The 18,540-nt window shown below is 36.6% G+C and overlaps 1 protein-coding gene across 1 annotated transcript; it reads left to right on the top strand.

The window, feature by feature from the left end:
- Nucleotides 1-6,307: 6,307 nt before the first annotated feature.
- LOC149250514 (uncharacterized) lies at nucleotides 6,308-18,263 on the top strand. The gene is made up of 7 exons (XM_089453680.1): nucleotides 6,308-7,318; nucleotides 9,766-9,912; nucleotides 10,037-10,162; nucleotides 10,523-10,599; nucleotides 15,937-16,025; nucleotides 16,140-16,220; nucleotides 17,965-18,263. Exons 1-7 carry the CDS (start codon nucleotides 6,308-6,310, stop codon nucleotides 18,261-18,263), a joined length of 1,830 nt encoding a protein of 609 aa, XP_089309806.1.
- The last annotated feature ends 277 nt before the right edge of the window (nucleotides 18,264-18,540 follow it).

The following is an 18,540-nucleotide window of genomic DNA, read 5'->3' as shown; positions in this document are numbered from 1 at the left end:
ATCACTAGTGTTATAGGGACCTAACATTGTCTATATGGAAACACTGTATAGTTTTGAATTTATTTATTGTAGATTTGTACATAGATGGATATTCCTTTCTTTGCATTTATCTTTTAGACTTCTTGCTTTCACCAATTGATTTAGAGCTTATGGAGTCTCAAGTAGCACCAATCCACTTGCTTCTATTGGATTGAATAACATGATTTCTCTTTTGAAATCCATAATATCTCATTCACATGCTTCCTATTTCTCCCATAAGACTTTAGCACAGACTCCATGATCATGTTTGTGTCCCTCTTAATAATGCACTCCTTGGAAGGGGCCATAAAATCTTTTATTAGGACTAAACTTGGATGTCTCTTCTTTCTTGCCCTTTGATTCTTCATTCAATCATACCACCCATCAACTTGTTATTTTTCCATTTTTCTTATAATGACCTTTGTTGTTGGGAAGGTGCCTTTCAAGTATTTTGTCTTTGCATATAGATACACATAAAGTATCATTATTTTAATCTAATGGACGTGGTTGTTAAAATCACCAATATTTAATTAAATATGCATTGTTATACCTTTGCTCAAGTCAACTTCAATTCAAATTCTAACACATGTGTGTATACCCTTCCTTGCTTAGTTTGTATATTGTTGTAAGTCCCCAATATATTTATGTTGGCTTTTGAAAGATCATCTCATCCCAAAATAAGTAGGGGGGATTCAATATTCAAATCCGGCAGAGTGGGGTTGAAGAAATGGATATTGAAGATGGATTCAATTATAGAAACTATCTTTTGAAAAAAGGTTAGTTTTGCCCCAAAAAGAAAGTCCCTCCTTTGAGACCTTGCCACAACTTCCATAGTTGTGAAATTTTACAATAATAGAACCTCTAGAGTAGAGGTTTACCATATGGCCATCGATGACATTAGTACAACAGGTCAAAATATGTTGTTAAGGAACAAGTTGTACATAATGAGGAAATCAAAGGATTAGGATGTGGCATCCTTCCTCATGACAATCTCTCAACTAAGAGGCCATCTGTAAGGACTTGGGGAACCAATCATTGATTTTGAAGTAGCCATCTGTATACTAAATGCATTGCCACCATAATGGAGCAACTTTGCAACAAGCATCTACTCCAAGAAGGATTCAACTCCCTTTGATAAGTTGTGGGTGCAATGCATATTGGAAGAATCAAGGATCAAGGTCAAGGATGATATTGAATCAGATGGGCAATCTCAAGCCTTTCTAGCCCGAGTTAAGAAGTTGAAGAAGGGAAAGTTTGGCAAGGCCAAGAAGAAAGACATATCCAAAGCGCAATGTTTTGGATGTAACGAATTTGGACACTCTAGGAGGGGCTTTCCAAACTAGCATGACAATAAGATAAAGGAAAGGAATGAAGCTCATGTGGCTGAAGCAATGGGAGAACCTGAGAAGAAGGCAAAGAAGGAAGAAGTAAAGGATCTTTACTACTAAAGAAGGTTCACTGACTGTCCGGCTCTCTGTGAAGTTTAATATTTATTTTAGGATAATATGTTTTGTTTAACATCTTAGAAAGAAGCATATGATAGTAGCATGTATAGAATTTACATGATTAAGTTTCTTTGTAGAGATCATCTAGATAGATGGATAGATAAACCATTTTTCATATTGACCATCCACGCATTATCTAACATTATATTAGAAGATATCATCCTGCTTAGTTGAATCATCATGATTCAGGAAAGACCATCGTTTTTTGAAGGTCTTTGGAAAAATCATCATGGCAAGGTTAAGTAGACATTCCATGTAATGTGGAACCAATACTAGTAAAGGGATGAAAGAATGCAATGGTCAGGATGTAGGCTCTTTGCGAGATATATGAATATATAAATGATTGGATGAAAGCATAGGAATGCATGTTGGATCTAAAACTCTAGATAAGATTCTTGTGTATAGAATCTTGTGAAAGAAAGTTGGTCATAAAATATGCTTATGTATATGGATATATGATGCTTGAAAGGAATATGATTTGGCTTACTTAAGGATGTGTAAATAATTTAAGACTTTCTCTAAAATATATGTATAACGATGATTAACATCTAGTCTAGTCCCTAGAAGAAAAATTGTAACTTGGTAATAAAGTTCGATCCTTCAGCACTTTGATGCATGAAGGAAGATTCATATGGAGATGGATCATGAGGATGTTGATGGAATGAGAAGGTCATCATAACGAGGCAAGTCTAATTTTCATTATTGTTGGTTATTTGGTTAACATATTATTTTGCTACCTGGAAGAATGTCGCAGGAATATATGATGGCAGTTGAGGCAAGTGCAATTGTATGGATGAAGAATATTGAGGGAAGCTCAATATTTGGTACTGGAAAGCTGTAAGTTCAAGAAATGTTAATTTTGAAAGGGATGGTAGAAGTATGATAAGATAACCTGAAGGTTAAAGAATATCACATTTATAAGGAAGCCATGATCAAGCTTCAAGTTTGGGAAAGCTCAATGCAATGCCTTCATGTTGAATATGAAAGTGATAAGCAAGAAAGGTACCCTGAAACTTGTCACAAGATTGAAGAGAGAAGGTGGCTCCATGATATCTTGAAAGAAAGAAAGCTTGATGATGTAGAGGAAAGAGGGAGCCAGAAAACTATGAAGAACTGGTAGCTAATACTCTTATGAAGGCAAATTGTAAGGCTTGTGATGATGACTTCTCAAATAAAAGGGAAGTCTAGATCTCCTCTATTTTTTATAGGGGGTTATTCTCAAGATTAAAGGAGAATAGGGATGTTGTCTTTGGTTGAGAGGGAGTGATGTGGGACATCACTTGTACATTATCCTCTTCAAGTGATGAAGAGAGAATGGCAGAGAATTGGATAAGAATTTGCGGTTTCCTTGATGATATTACATTCAAGAAAGGAAAGGGACCAACACTGTTTGAGGATGTGATAAGTATCCAAGTGAAGAGTGGTCGAAGAGGACTGATATTCTTTGAGGACTCAAGATTCGAGATCCAAGATAAGAATAGTCCTAATAGGACATATATTATAGACATCTAGATGGGGTATGTGCCTTGTAGAGGTAGTGTGGTATCACACATAAAGCCTCCCAACATAATGCTCTTGATTAAAGAAGAGATTGTCTAGTTAGGCCTAAGAGACAATGCTAGTCATGATGATGATGCTTACAATATGGCTTATCAATCCGACTCTTTTTGTGATAACTCTTCAATTTGAGATATGATGTTGTACTGAGTGTACAATTATGAATACCTCCCTAGTTAAGAGGGATTATTGAAAATGTAACTAGTTTCGGTCTTCATAATTGTTGTACTCATTTCAATATGTATCCTATGTAACAAACAAGAAAAGAAAAGAAAATATATTATTATTAAAGCATGGGTTTCATGCTCATTATTGATTGTGTTTTAGGTAAAGCATGTTCTTCATGCTTATAGGGTTTGTTAGGTCTTAGGATTTATTGTCTCGAGTCAAAGGAGTCAACATCATGTTTATAAGACCCTTATGGGCAAAAATATATTTGTAAAAATAATTATTTTTGAGTTTAGAAAATCCTGGAAGCTCCTAAAGTACAAGTCGACCCTGGGAAAATCAAGTCGGCCTAAAGGAGAGAATTCAACCCCTTGAGAAGGATATAAAAGGAAGCAATTCAACCTCATTTGGAAAAACTCACTCAACAAGTTCAATCTACAAGAAAGAGTTCGACCTATAGCGGGGAAGAGCAGGAAAAGAAGAGTGAAGGCCAAGAAAGCACAAGAAGGACATAAATATTTTGTTTTGGGCTCTATCTCTCTCACATGTGCGAAATTCTAGGGTTTCTGGGCTGCAGGAAGAAGTGAGGTTACAGGTCTGAGTTGTAGGAAGATGAAGTGCAACATCTTGTAACTAGAAGGAAGGATACTTGATCTAGAACTCATAAGGAGTTGTCTTGCTATTAGGAAGGTCCCAAGAGGAGGCTTCTCTAGGGTTTCCTTGGAAGCTTTAAGGTCGAAATTGCAGGGTCGAAGTTGCAGGTTGGGTAGCAGTATTGAAGCTGGCAGGTCAAAGTTGCAGTGTCTAACATTTTGGTGTAGAATCAAGGAAGGATTTAAGGAAGGGATGACTTGGTACTAGGAGAAGGATTGGTCTAGGGTTTGGGTCTTTGTATATCATTTGAAGCATATTTTAAGAAGAAAGCCAATATATGTGTCTATTGTTGTTATTATTGTTCTTGACATTGTTTGATGAATAGATCTAACTAAAGAACACAAAGAAGATAAATAAGATTCACAAGCAAATATCAAGTTAAAGGAAAATAAGTACAATAAGCTGCCATTATCGATTTTCTAACAATTTCATCCTAGACTTCTCGTGGGAAGGCGGGGGGGGGGGGGGGGGGGGGGTAGTTTCATTGAAGAGGTAAACAACAATTAGGGCTTGCAACTGAGCACAGGGTTTGCCAAAAGGGCCTTAACCATTAGAGCCACGTCTCGACCACATCCATTGTTGAGGCACGATGATAATGAGGCGAGTGAACCTAATTGGTGAAGTCTCGAAAGACAAAAGGATTTTAGGGGATTGAAAACCAAAGTGAGGCCAATGGAAAATGTACAAAATGAAGGATTTTAGGGATAAAGGTGGAAGGTAAACCAAAGGCTAAAGGAGTTGCAAAGGAATGGTAAAACCAAGACACAATGTGAGGAAGATTGTCGTAGGCAGGAGGAGGACAAGGCTACCTCACCCCTAGATAACACGTTGAACCTTCCCCAAATAATCCTAAACCAAGAAAACCAAAGTAATATAAATGTAGCTGATCCAGTGGAAAAAATTAAGAGCAAAGACAATACTAGTATACTTGTTGGAGTTGAGCTCCCATAAACCTAGAAGAGTTTAAGTGCAGGTACTCCCACCAGTGGGTATGCGGGCCACATGCAACCTTGCCAATACTTGGAAAATATAGATAGTCTAGCTCATGAAATGGAGTGAAGGATGGAAGGCCAAACCAACATGGAAGAACAACTTGGACCTTCCACGTTGCTTAAGGAACTACTATAGAAGCCGCAGAGGAAATATCCCATAGATAACCCGACAACACGACATTGACACCAAATATCATCAATTTGACCCCAACAATTGTAGGAAATTGAGGAAGTTTCAAAGATTTCCAAATTAAAACAGTGCATTATCATTAAATGTGGGCGACACTATCCCTCTCTTTAATGTTTGGGGTGACAACGGAATAACAAATCCGCTCAGTAACCTAACACACATCTCAACACCCCATCAAATTTTTATTTATTTTTATATAATTTATTATTATATTTAAATTTTTAATCCCCTATCCTTATCACTAATGTAAGTAATTCATAAGAGAGTATCAATAATCATATTAATCCATAAGAGATAAGATATCCCTGCAAGAACTTAAGATTACCGCCTCGCTTGCCCGGATGGTCACATAAAGAGTGGCCCTGTCCCCACAAACCAAAAAACTCCTCAAAAACAACATAATTTCCCCACCCCACACTAACGTCCTTCAAGGGAAATGGCAAAAGTTGAAAAGCTACTTAAGGCGGTGCAAATATTTTGAAATAAAGAGAAGAGTATCCCCACCTTCGAATGCCTATAATACTAGATCAGTGAGTGCTGCGATCCGATGTAGTGTAGGGTTTAGTGGTTCTGCATGAGGGTTCAGGAAGATTCAAGGGGTTTATCTCGGGATTTAAGCCTCCGACCGGATCAGTAGAGAGACTGTAAAATTGAGGTGCAATGGCTATTTCTTCTTCACCTTCGACAGATTTCTCTTTCGAAGCCCAAGAATTAAGTTCGCTGTTATTGAATGCTTCCTCATCATCGTCTGATATTTTGAATTCATGCCGGGTCATGGAATCCTTCATCGATAGGCATAGCTGGGATCAGACCAGGCATTTTTACATAACATGCTTCCCCGTTCTGCTCTGCAAGATCTTCGGCTTCGAGGAGGTCTTACAGCCGTCCGGCATTGGCGGATGGATCGCGCAGACCTCTGAGCATTCCGCGAATGCGGTCGTAAATCTTCTCTCGTCGTCTGGAGCTTTGTTTTCGTCAATCTTTGCCACAGACGAGGAAAATGTGGTTCGCTATGTGTTTCCATCCGAGTGCCTTCCGGCGTGGATTCGTCACATGCTTCAGTCGGAGAGGGGTTTGTATATCTTATCTGAAGTCTGCCCTGCTTTATTTAAAGACTGATTGAAGGAGGACGGCCATGGAGGAGGATTCAGGTGCAGTTGAATGCATTTGAGTATTTTATGTTTTGGTTTGCTTATTACGATGTATGCAAAGATAATGATATTATGCATCATTCGGATTCGGATGAAATGAAATTGGGGTTTAAGAAGGCTTCCCGGTCTCGTTTCGAGAAATGGGCGTCTTCTCTGCATAGTTTGCACGGTAGCCATGACAATGGAAGGCCTGTGAAGTTCAATTCTAGCCCTTATTTGCATCTTCTGAATTTGTATCTACACAAATTTGTTCCTATATCTGATTTTTGTGCTCCCAGTGTGTCTGTACATAATTTTTTCGAGGAGAATCCATCGATATTTTCTCGCGCCGAGTTTGTTGTTCATACCTTTGTACAGTTTTGGTTAGTGAATGACGATTTTTCGCCCTTACCTTCACGGGTTTGCCAGTCTTTTGGTATTTTGTTACCTGTTAATAATCGATATCATAGGTATGGTCTCCCCAGTGTAGAAATCACAGAGGCTGTGAAAATACTGGTCAATTATGTAAGCAGTACTTTGTGTTGTCCTCAAGAAGAGTTGAATTCTGGATGGAGAGCTGCATCAAAAATGGATACCTTGAGATTGAGGTCATTTTCCTTGCCACGGAGTAGTTTGGTTGTGCCTGCTACATGGTCCCTTCTGTTACAGAGGCCTTTGTACAGGTTTATATTACGAGCTTTCAGTTATTGGCCAGTAGGTGCTTGTCTAAAGAAGGCTACACACATTATTGATCTATGGTTGGATTATTTACAGCCTTGGAATATTGGTGAAGAAGGCGAAATGATGCTCGCTCTCGAAGAGGATCATTATTTGGAGGCAGAGAATAAGATGCTTAGGGATAGGGATCAACGATTGTCTCCACTTTCAGGTAGCTTGCTTCAAAAGCAAAACACTGGTACTGATTCTGTGGGATCATTAGTAAAAAGAAGCACGAAAGAAAGTTCTTATGGATATAATGATCATTGGCAAAACTATGTTCTGGCTAATTATCCTTTTTATAGCTCTCTTGTTGTTCAGTTTCTTGTATTTGCCCACAAGTTCGTGCACATCAATACCAAGGCAGTTCTTCAGATGACTCACAAGGTGCATTGCTCTTTCCTTTATTCTATTATGTCTTATTGATAATAGCAAGGAATAGATGAATAAACTTTGAAACTTCAAGCAAGACCCCATGTTTATTTAAAGCAAGATCCAATGGTGGATTAAAGGTACTTATTTCAAGGTAGGATCAACAATTAGGATTATTATACCTAGGTTTTGTATCTAGAAAATTCAGACATGAGGAATTTACTTTTGGAAGTGTGAAAATCAATTAGTTGGAACTTCCTCTTGCATGGGAATAATCACATAGCAGGAAAGGAGAAAAAGTCTTGTGCAGATCCGAATGTAGATTGCTGCCTTTTAAATATTGAATTTGCCTTGCTGTCAGTGCTATATTAACAGAAAAATTCAACATTAACAACAAATGATCCATTCCTGATAGATTAAGTTATGAGCAGTCTTCATGCATGCAAATGTAGGCTTGAATTTGATATAATTGTTTATTAGTTTAACAGACAAAAAATGTCCTTGGTTTATTTTATAGGCGTTTAAACTATCTTTCTTAGTTTGCACTCAAATGCTTTGTATGTGAAAATTACGTCGTGTTATTGAAACTTAATTTGGTTGTTAATTCAACAAACAAATAATTGTCTGTGGTTTAAATTAGAGACATTTAGATTAGCGTCTATTTTTTGGATCTCAAATGCTTTGTGTCTGAAAAATACCTATCCAACTTATTATTTTATGTTGACAAATTCATTGTAGTTTAAATAGTTGTAGACAAGATTTCCAATCAAATAGCTAAGCACACCATCTATTTACAGTCTTTTGTGGAGGGTCATTTCCATAAATTATCATGTCTATTGCTCAAGAAACAATGGGTAAATTCAGCCTGATGTCATTGCACTGAAGTTACTTCTATTTGATAATTCAACGAGCAATTTATATGCTTCATGTTTTGGACGAGTTCTGCAAAGAAGGATTGAGTTTTGCATTTTACATCTGATAGGTACTTCGCTAACTTTGTATAATGGGCATAGATATTGAATGGATATGGACAAACTTGTGATCCCAACCCAAACCTGGTTTGACTATGCAATTTTGAAGAAAATGTTTTTTGGTATATTCTTATGCACTGTCAAGGGTTCTCAACACAAATTGGGAGTGATCATGTTTGCTGTCTTTATAGTATAATTGGGCTAGGAGGCTCATTTTACAGCCCAGTGTGAACGTGATGTGTAAGTATGTCCGTGCTCAACTTGGACTCTAGAGTTGACATGTGTCCCTCTTAAAATAAAAATAAAATATTCTCTAAATAGAAAAGTAATGTTGGCTATAATAAAAAATAAAAAAAGAATATGCTATACATGTTTAATTAGTTATCCATTTGACCTATAATATAATTTCATGTAAAGTAATTAGAAGAAAAAAAAATTATGCGAGTAAGATGTTTAAACCTTATACTTTTCAAAAAATAAGTTAACACTTTATATAAATAAATTACTTGAAGATCTATATTAATAACTTGTGTGAATATCAACTTATGTGAATCCGTGCTTAAGATGGATCCATGCTGGTAAATCATAATGCTTTTCTGACCAAAAAATGTCCTGAATGTGTGTAGTAAGACTTGAAGATCTATATCAATAACTTATGTGAATATCAACTTATGTGAATCCGTGCTTAAGATGGATCCATGCTGGTAAATCATAATGATTTTCTGACCAAAAAATGTCCTGAATGTGTGTAGTAAGTCTGTTGCTTTCAAAGAAAATTGAAGTCCTAAGTTTCTCAAATCTTTCCCTATAACTGTCTGGATAATGTTGATATGCCAATAGTCGGCATTCGTAATCCATTCTCAAGTCACATAAGAAGTGAGTGCAACTCAATGTTACTTAGGTGGATCATGGTTGGGTGGGCAGTGGTCTTGCCTGAAACCTTGCGTTTCCTGCCAAGTTTGATGATTGTTTTTTAATGTCTTATTGAAAATGTTCCTGGATTTCAATATTTCACTGTTTTAGCTTGATCTTCTAACAAGTTCACTTCTTTGATAACGGTAGCAGTTGGTGGTTATTATTTCTAATTTGTTTCTTTTATCCAGATAGAAACAATACTTGAAATCCAATTTACATTCGTGCATTTTCGTTGTATATTCATGATCACTTTAATTTTCAACAGGTTTGGTATTTGGCTGAGATTTATGTCAGTTTATACTGGAGTTCATAGTACATGTATAATTTTGTTTGTTAATGTATTTTCTGACAAGTATATCAAATGGGATTCAAAAGGGTGGACTGTGGTTATTCACAGTTGAATTTCCATGCGTATTTCATTGTATCATTAGAGCTGAGATATGTAATGGCAATAACATCTTTTTCTGAACGTGTTCTTTGCAGTGCTACCTCTATTCTTTGCTTTTCCAGAAAACCGGTTTTATAATTTGTTAAAGTCTGTTGTATTCTAATGTAATATTTTGTTTTCATCTGTAGGTATTAAGTGTTTTGGTATCTTCAAAAGAGCTACTGTGTCTTATTCGAAGCATAGATTCGACATACAATGATGTGAAGTCGGGAAGTGCGCCATGCTGTTTTGACAGTTTGCATAAGGTTGTGCCTGCCATCCGAGAGCAGCTACAGGTCTTCCCTCTATGACCTATACAGTGTTCTGACGTAGGCTACCTTATCCAATGCACCATTTTTAAAAAGGTTTTGTTTGGAAAATGCCTCATTATATTAAGATGTTTCTTTGTGACTACTACAGGACTGGGAGGGTGATTTATCAAATTTTGAGAAAGGCAGTGAAATTACTCACTCTCCTTCGCAAAAAGAAACACCGATGTTGCAACTTTTCAGCACCAGTGATAGTGGAGGCCATCAAATGCTAAAGGTAAGTTTTGTGAATAGTTTCTCTTTATCTCTTTCTTTTTGCAAGACTCATTTGGTTGATCGATAGGTTTATAATTTATTCTACCGGTACATCAAAATTGGAACCTTACAAAGATAATTCCTTACAAACATTCATTCAACAAATTTTTTATTTATGCCATTATAAGGAGGTAACTGCATCAGTAATTGTTTATATTAATTTTCCCAGAGAAAGATGTTCCCTTAACTTGCCCACATATTAACTGTTACAAGTGAGGAAGTTGGTACATTGTCAGAGTGATGGAATCCCCCTTTTTCCCTCCTTTCCCTGTATTTTTTTTTCTGGGTGAGGAATGTAATTGACTTCTATTTGAAATACCAGCTGGTAACTGGACAGAACTACTTGGGAATAGATCCTGTAACCTCCCTGGGTATTATGCCTTCTGTAGAAAGGGTTGGGCAAACTGAGCTATACTATTGTGCTAAGTGTTCATTACATATGTACAAACATGAAATCAATCACTATCTTTATTGGGGTTTTCTATAACTAAAATGGAAATGAATTCTATAAATCTTCCATACAAAAGGTTAGAATGACTTTAAAGCTCAGGTAGCTGGACATTATTTTATTCAAGAGGAGAGCTGTGTTGGAGTAGATTATTCCTCAATTTTTTACCACACTGCAGAGCCCATCTTCAGGGTATAATTGAAGTTTGATTAAATTTGGGCTTGATAAGAACATACTTTTGAAGTTTGATTAAATTTGGGCTTGATAAGAACATACTTTTGAAGTTTGATTAAATTTGGGCTTGATAAGAACATACTTTTAAAAAATTGATTTCTGATTAATCTTAGCTGGATAATAACCTAGTTGTGATTTAATTTTGCTAGTTGGAAAATAATCTGCCATGGTCTGGATCTTCAACTTGTCCTGACGATGAACCACACTTGTTGGTTTGGAACGCATCGACAAATGATTTATGATGTGATTTATGCCGAAAAATCTTCTCAATAATTGAGTTTCTAAACTTTATAGATGATTTTTATTTTTTATTTTTGGGAGGGGTGGGGAGGTAATTTAAAGGCCTTTTATTAACTGTTGATGATCACATATGATCCAACCTTCTGTATGGCTCTGGTCTGCCACTAGGGAAACCGGATCATTGGCAATACAGGAGGTCTGCTGTCCAAAAATATACACTTAAAAAAATATACTGAGTTCTAAAAAAGCCTACAGTGCCTTGGCTTAACAGCCACAAAATATAACACATAATCCTACTATAATAGTAAAGATAGAAAACATAAATTTTCATGAGGAGACTAGGAGGTGGAAACCTCCACATCTATGGGTGCTTGATCACCTAGACTGTCTAGATGAGTTGGGCCTTTGCCATGCAGTAAGACTGATTTTATCCTTGTCAAATGCTTGTCCATGGCTTTAAATTCCAACTGCATCATGTTCATGATCATCAGAATTTTGTTTTTAGTGTCATTTTTGGAAAGGAGTACCCTTCCCTGCAGCTGTCTAGTTGTAATGGGACTGGTACATCTACTCTTGATAGATGACCTTTCAGCAATGAAGCAGTGATACCTCTCAAATTTCCATTGCCATTTTCCCACCCTCAAATGCTAGTTCCAACTCACACGGCAATTGATGAGCTTTCGGGGTTATGTATGCCCTGAGGAGGCCCTGCTGCAGATAGAATCCACCTCAGAAGTGCGTGCCCCAGCCAACTGAGGAGTAAGGACTTGACAAGAGGAAGAAGATAAAGAGACCTGAGTAGGAGCTGATCCCAAGAGGAGGGTAGCCCAAGATGGTCTGGTCCCTCTCTCACACCACACCTCGACAAAGCCTCACACCACCATAAACAAAACCAGAAAAACCATAAAGCAGCAAGGAATAACAGAGGATGCCCTGGATTCAGCATAATCAGATAGAAATTGCCATTCATGAATAACATTTACCATCATGAAACAACACAATGTGCCTTTGAAAAGCTTCCCAAAGCTGAACTGAGACCTTGCAAAGATTGCTTTTCTCATGCGAGGAGTTTGGTGGAGAGTAAAAGCATCATCTGAGATAATGAAGGGACGTACAACTGTGTACACATTCTCATGAAGTGGTGTGGTGGGCACATCTACCTTGCTGGGGTTAGATGAAGTTAATTTGATGTAAAGCATCAAAGAGGAAACATGACATCAATGACTAGTTAAATGTGTTGTTTAGAAATTAGACAAGCTTAGAGAAGGTTATATTGAAATTTCACATTGGGTTGGCCTATACTTCTACCCTTTTTTTGGTTTCTTCTCTTTTTTCAACTTTTATTTGTTTACGCAGAGGAGAATTTGCATGTTTGCAAAATGATGCTTTCAGAAACATCTTCATCCATCTGACAAATCTATAATTTCTCCATAAGTATACAAAAATGGTGAGGAGTGCAGAGTTCCTAAACTACTAGTCTGTCTGATCTTCTGCTGTTAAAACTTAAAGTTAGCTCTAAGAGTCTAAACAAAACAATTTGATAGTTAATTTTGTATGAATTGAAACTTCTGTGTCTACCTTAGATAAAATTTTATTTTGAAGCACATCGTTGTAGATTATACAACCTTTAGGCATACATATTTTCTTGATTATCTCTTCTATTTTTTGCCTCACACCAGATACTTCTAATTGATTTATTCCAAAGTGTGTTTCCATCAATAGTATCGATAGATTTTCGTATAGGGGACCTTGCTAAAAAGATCTTGCATTCTGTCCCTCGTACCTTATTTAAGAAATGCCACCCACTTCCAATGGAGTAGAGGCCACTTGTTTTCATTTTTATCTCTCAAAAGGATGTTTCTAATGATGCTCTCTAGATATTGTATAATTGTAGCAGGGGCCATTAGAATGTTGCTTTGATAGAGGGATATCTGATAGGATTGTCCAGTGTCCAGTCTCTTGCCGTATGTTTCAAACTTGACAGGTAAATAGGATAGGCCAATGGGATTGCTAACTTCATTAGTGTTGATGAGGTAGGGATGTAAAGATTGCCCTATCTCTTCTATTTAAGAAAAGCCCCATCTCTTGTCCGTCATGCCCATGGGGGAAGTTCAGTTTAGGTTTCAGCTTATTGTATAATACCAGTGTCCAGTCACTTGCCTTATGCTTCAAACTTGACAGATAAATAGGATGGGCCAATGGGATTGCTAACTTCGTCAGTGTTGATATAAGGTAGAGGCGTGAAGGTTGCCCCTGATAGAGGATATTACAAGTAGAGGAAGGTTCTCAACATGGCATTACTAAGTGATTGCATCCATCTAGAATTTGAAGAATTATATATTTTTGCTTGTCTCTGCATTAGATATGTCTACTAAATGCTTCCAATTAATGGGGCATTGATTTGAGCATTCAATATATTTTTATTCTTTATCAAAGTATTCTTTTGTTGTATTTGTATTTTTCAATTTATGCCTTACGGCATTTCCTTTGCAACATCTGGTGCAAATGCTAGTATATCTTACCTCATTTTATGGTTAACATTGTATAACAAAAACATGCGTTGTGTTATGTAATTAATACTAACATGTAATATTGATTTTTTTTGTCAGAATGCTATAGGTAATGATTTCCAAGACGATGATCCAAATTATGTTCAACATATATTAGGAGATGATGAGGATGAGGATGAGGATGATGGTGGTGAAGGAGGAGATGATGATGATAGTTGCGGTGTTGGTGATGATGTGGATCAGAGTAATGAGGATGGTCAAGATGATCATGAGGATGATCTTGGTGGTGGTAGCTAGGCATGCACATGCATTGTTTTTTATGAAGAAATTATTGTGTAGAATGACATTGTTATGTTTAGATGGGTGTTGTGAATTTACCCTATATCAATGAGACATTTTGATTTTGTAATCATACGATGAGTTTGATTTATGTATGTTGTTAATTTATCGTAGAATAACGATATTCATGAAATATTTTGATTTGTTAATCATATTTGAATTTTACTTGTTTTGATTAAAAATAATACTGATTTTATTAGTATTATGTTGCTATTTTATACATGTTTCAAAAATTGTTAATGACACATTGTTATATTTTTGGATGGATGTTGTCAATTTCTCTTAAATATCTTTACAAATGATTTTGAATTGTGATATTTGCTTTAATGATATTTAGAAACTATCATATATTTCACTATGAATCTATAAAGGGGGTCATATATGTAAAGAAAAATATACTCTATATAAGAAGTCAAATGCGGATGTAACCATGGATGCAAAATTGAAAGTAAAATTGGATGTTAAACTAGGAATTAATACAAAATCCAAACAATTGACATACAAAATGTTTTAAATTAGAAGTGAAAAATTGTGCAATAGTTGACACAAAGAAGGGAACAAAACATGGCATACAAAAGGATATCAAATTGGGCAATAACAAGGACACATAAATGGGCACCAAATTAGATGCAAAAAAGACAACAACTAGATGTAAAATAAGATGCAAAGTTGAGCGTTAAAAAGAAGCAAAAAACGTTACAAATTAATATGCCAAATGATGATGCAAATAATGGTGTAAATTTGGGATGCAAACTTGGGTGCAAAAAAGGAAAAAAAAAAAGATGCAAGAAAGACATAAAACAAGATGCAAAATGGGGCTGAAAAAAGGTGAAACCAAGGATGCCATATTGGATGTAAAAAATGATTCCTAATCACATGCAAATTTAGGCTCGAACTCAGACACAAAATTATATGCAAATGTGGACACAAAATGAGGCAAAAAAAGATGCAAATTTGGATGGTGAAAACGATGTAAAACTAGACACCAAAAAAATACAAAATTGGATGAAAAAGTCGGTGTAAATAATGGTGCAACATTGGACACAAGTAGACACAAAAAATGGTGCAAAAAGGGGCATAAAATAGCTTAAAATTGGATGCAAAACTTGGTGCAAAAACAAATACAAAAGTAGACGTAAAAAATGGCTCTAAATTGAATGTACCATTAGACACAAAATAAGATGCAAAGGTGGACACAACACATGACTCAACATAAGATGCAAATATAAATGCAAATTTGGATGCTCAAAATGATGTAACATTAGATGCAAGAGATGGTGTTAAAAATGATGCAAAATTGGATGAAACAAATGACGCAAAATATGGTGCAAAATGAGATGGGAAAAATAGAGACAAATCAAACGTAAATGTGGATGTAAAAAATGGTCCAAAAAAAGATGCAAAAATGGGCACAAAAATGGATGCAAAATTTGGTGCTAAATCAAATTCAACACATGGTGCAAACATAGGCACCAAAGCTGGTGCAAAAATAGAAGCAAAAACTAGTGTAAGACTAGATACAAAACCTGGCGTAAGACTAGATGCAAAAACTGACACAAAATGGATGCATAAAAAGACGTTAAATTGGATTCAAAATATAGTGTAAACTTGATGCAAATGATGGTGCAAAAATGGAAGCAAAGAATGACACAAAATAGGAAGCAAAAGAGAATGAAAAATAGATGCAAAAAATGACACAAAACTAGAAGCAAAACCTGTCATAAAATAAGATACAAATCTTGGTTCAAAATTTGACGCAAAAAATGATGCATAGTTTGGTGTAAAAAATGATGCAAAATCTAGCGTGAAAAAGGATGCAAAATCAGGTGCAAAAAAGGACGCTTTAAAAATTGTACAATAGAGCCAGATTTAGCGCCAGGTTGCTCATCACAATTACAAAAAAAATGCACTAAAATCTGGCACTAAATCTGGCGCAAATCGCTGGTTTTGTTGTAGTGTGAATAGATACCGGTTCACAAATGAAATCGAAATATTGTTATGCTCTTTCCCTTGTGAATTGCACGAGTCGTTGTCTAGATTGGCGAATGGTCAGGGTATGTGGAAGCTCGGCAACCCTATTGTGTGGACCCCTAAACTGGTAAATCGATTAGAGGCTTTAGAAAATAACATTTTGTGGGTTGTCGACCATTGGATTGACTGTATTCTAGGAGGATTCATGATTGTGTTTGCGATCGATTTGTCCACCAGCTACAGTGAATCAAAGCACAGGTTATTCAAAGGACCAAGAGGTAAGTACTTGAAATATCGAAAGAACTGGATTAGGATGCTATTGTGTGAAAAACAGGTTATGTCATTAAATTGATGTTTGGGACTATGCGAAGTTGGAGAGAATTAAGAAGAAATGAAGAATTAGGCTCCGAATATAGTCCATTGTTAGGCTTTCCTGATAGCGACGATGAAGGTAATATTATGAGAACATGAGGAAGTGCGCTACAGATCGTAAGTCAGGGTATCACAGGGATACCTCATCCATATACTCCACCTCTACCTCCACCTCTGCCTCACAGACCTACACCTCTGCGTCCACCTCCACCTCACACGCCTACATCCACCTCCATCATTTAACACGGCGAATACGATGAAGATGCCTTTGTTTAAGGGTGTGGGAACTGAAGACCCCGACCAATTTTGGTTTATCGCAGATGTTGTATGGACAACACAACAAATCATTTATGAATATGAAGAGAGCACAGTTAGTCACAGCGCTGTAGCACATAGCGCTGAGTTGGTACAAAAATTTCTGCATACATAGGCCCAATGTGACTATGATAGAGACCTAGAAAGCTCTTAATAATGAATTCAAGAAGCCCAAATCTCAGGCTTAGTTGGTAATAGAGCTAAAGGAGATTCAACAACGGGTAAATGAGTCCGCATGGGACTTTGATCAAATCTTAAAATGTTTGATTCACCAAGATAATATGACTATTACAGATACTTAACTTAGAGAATGGTATATTTCTTTTCTCCTACCACATCTGAGATTACCATTGTCACAACATAAAATAGGAACACAACTAGAGGCAGTGGAAATCACCACGAGATTATAAGCTTTACCAGTGAAGGATATGAATATAGGGGTACAAAAGATTCAATCGTAGCTGACAATCTTGCACATGGAATTGCAGAGCCTGAAGAAGGGAAAGGAAGTCCAACACGAGGTGCACACAGAAGTTTGGTGCTTGAAGTGTAAGGGATAGGGTCATGATAAGGACCACTGCCATCCTTATCATAACTACCTCATTGGGGAGGTCTTGTGATGCAAGAGAATCCGGACTTAGCCAGCAATGTGATTGTTTGTTCACATGTTGTGGCTAAATGAGTTGAATTTCATTGACCTGAGTGGTCAAAAGTCAGTTTTAGTAGAGAGGGTTGGATCTCTAAATGATCTTTACTTCATTATTGTAATAATTCAAACGGTGTATTATTTTTAGACTAAGTGATAAGTTGTTAGCATAAGTGTGTAACAAAGCTTAAGAATAGTGATTTAATTGTTAGATTGATTAAAATAGAGATCGAGTTTTTAATGCATTAGAATAGGATTTGACTCATAAAAGAGAAAAGAATGTAATGGAGAAGGATTAGCTGAGATGATAGGGATTCGAGTGAGTAAGAGAGAGTTTGAGTGATAGATAGGGTTTGAGGTTGTGACAGAGGTCAAGTAAAATTGTTGTAATTGAGCTGAGAGGGCCAAGACCCTGTAATTCCTATTTTATTAAATGAATTGATTAAGTGTGCAGTTGTGTGTTAATTTGGTGTAGAAGTTCATTTGTGTCTGTGTATCGATGTTCTGGACCCTAAACGAGTATTCACTATGTTTTAATGTTTTAATTACAAATCTCGGCATTTATGCATTTTATCGTTAATCATGGTCATTTAGCATTAAATGTTAATATTGGGATTAAGGGCTAAACCTTCCTTAAGCACTTTATTAAATATTTGATTTAAAGATTGTGGGTTGTATTTGATGAGCAGGAAGCGGTATATCGCGTGCTCAAAAGGTGGTAACTGGTAATATTCCAAGTCTGTGCGATTGGCCTCAATGCTCGACACATAGAAGACGGAGGAGAGAGAAATCAAGTTTTCTCGCGTACCTCGGAAGTGGTAATGACCATGCTAGAGTCCGCGCGACATCGCATGACAACCGTTGGATTGGACAGAGTAGATCGATGGTGGAAAATCGAAGGGCCAGTTGGCGATCAGGGAAAGCGATAACCGTTAGATCTGGAGAGACAAGATCAACGGTGCAGAGTGAAGCACTTGTTAAAAGGTAAAGTTAAAGTGGGTCCGATGGTGTTTAGTGAGAAAAGTGGGACCCTCAAGGGAAAAATGTCACTTCTAGAATCCGATTAAACATAGTTAATTGGTTATAAACTTAATCATTAGTCTATTTTCAGACTACCACCTCATTTCATAAACCTCCTATGTCATTTTGGTATTAAATCCGAGAGATTGAGTTAGGCTACACTAAACATGCCACCGAGGAGAGGAGCTGGCATAGGTCCAGGAAGACCTAAAGCAAATGTAGTTCTGTTAGAGGAGATCCGGAGT

The sequence above is a fragment of the Pinus tabuliformis genome, chromosome 7 (genome assembly GCF_031772625.1).
Source record: "Pinus tabuliformis cultivar Carrire ecotype Pingquan chromosome 7, CPIR1, whole genome shotgun sequence".
Classification (NCBI taxonomy): domain Eukaryota; kingdom Viridiplantae; phylum Streptophyta; class Pinopsida; order Pinales; family Pinaceae; genus Pinus; species Pinus tabuliformis.
The sequence above is the reverse complement of the archived record's forward strand: the minus strand, read 5'-3'. Positions and strand labels throughout refer to the sequence as shown.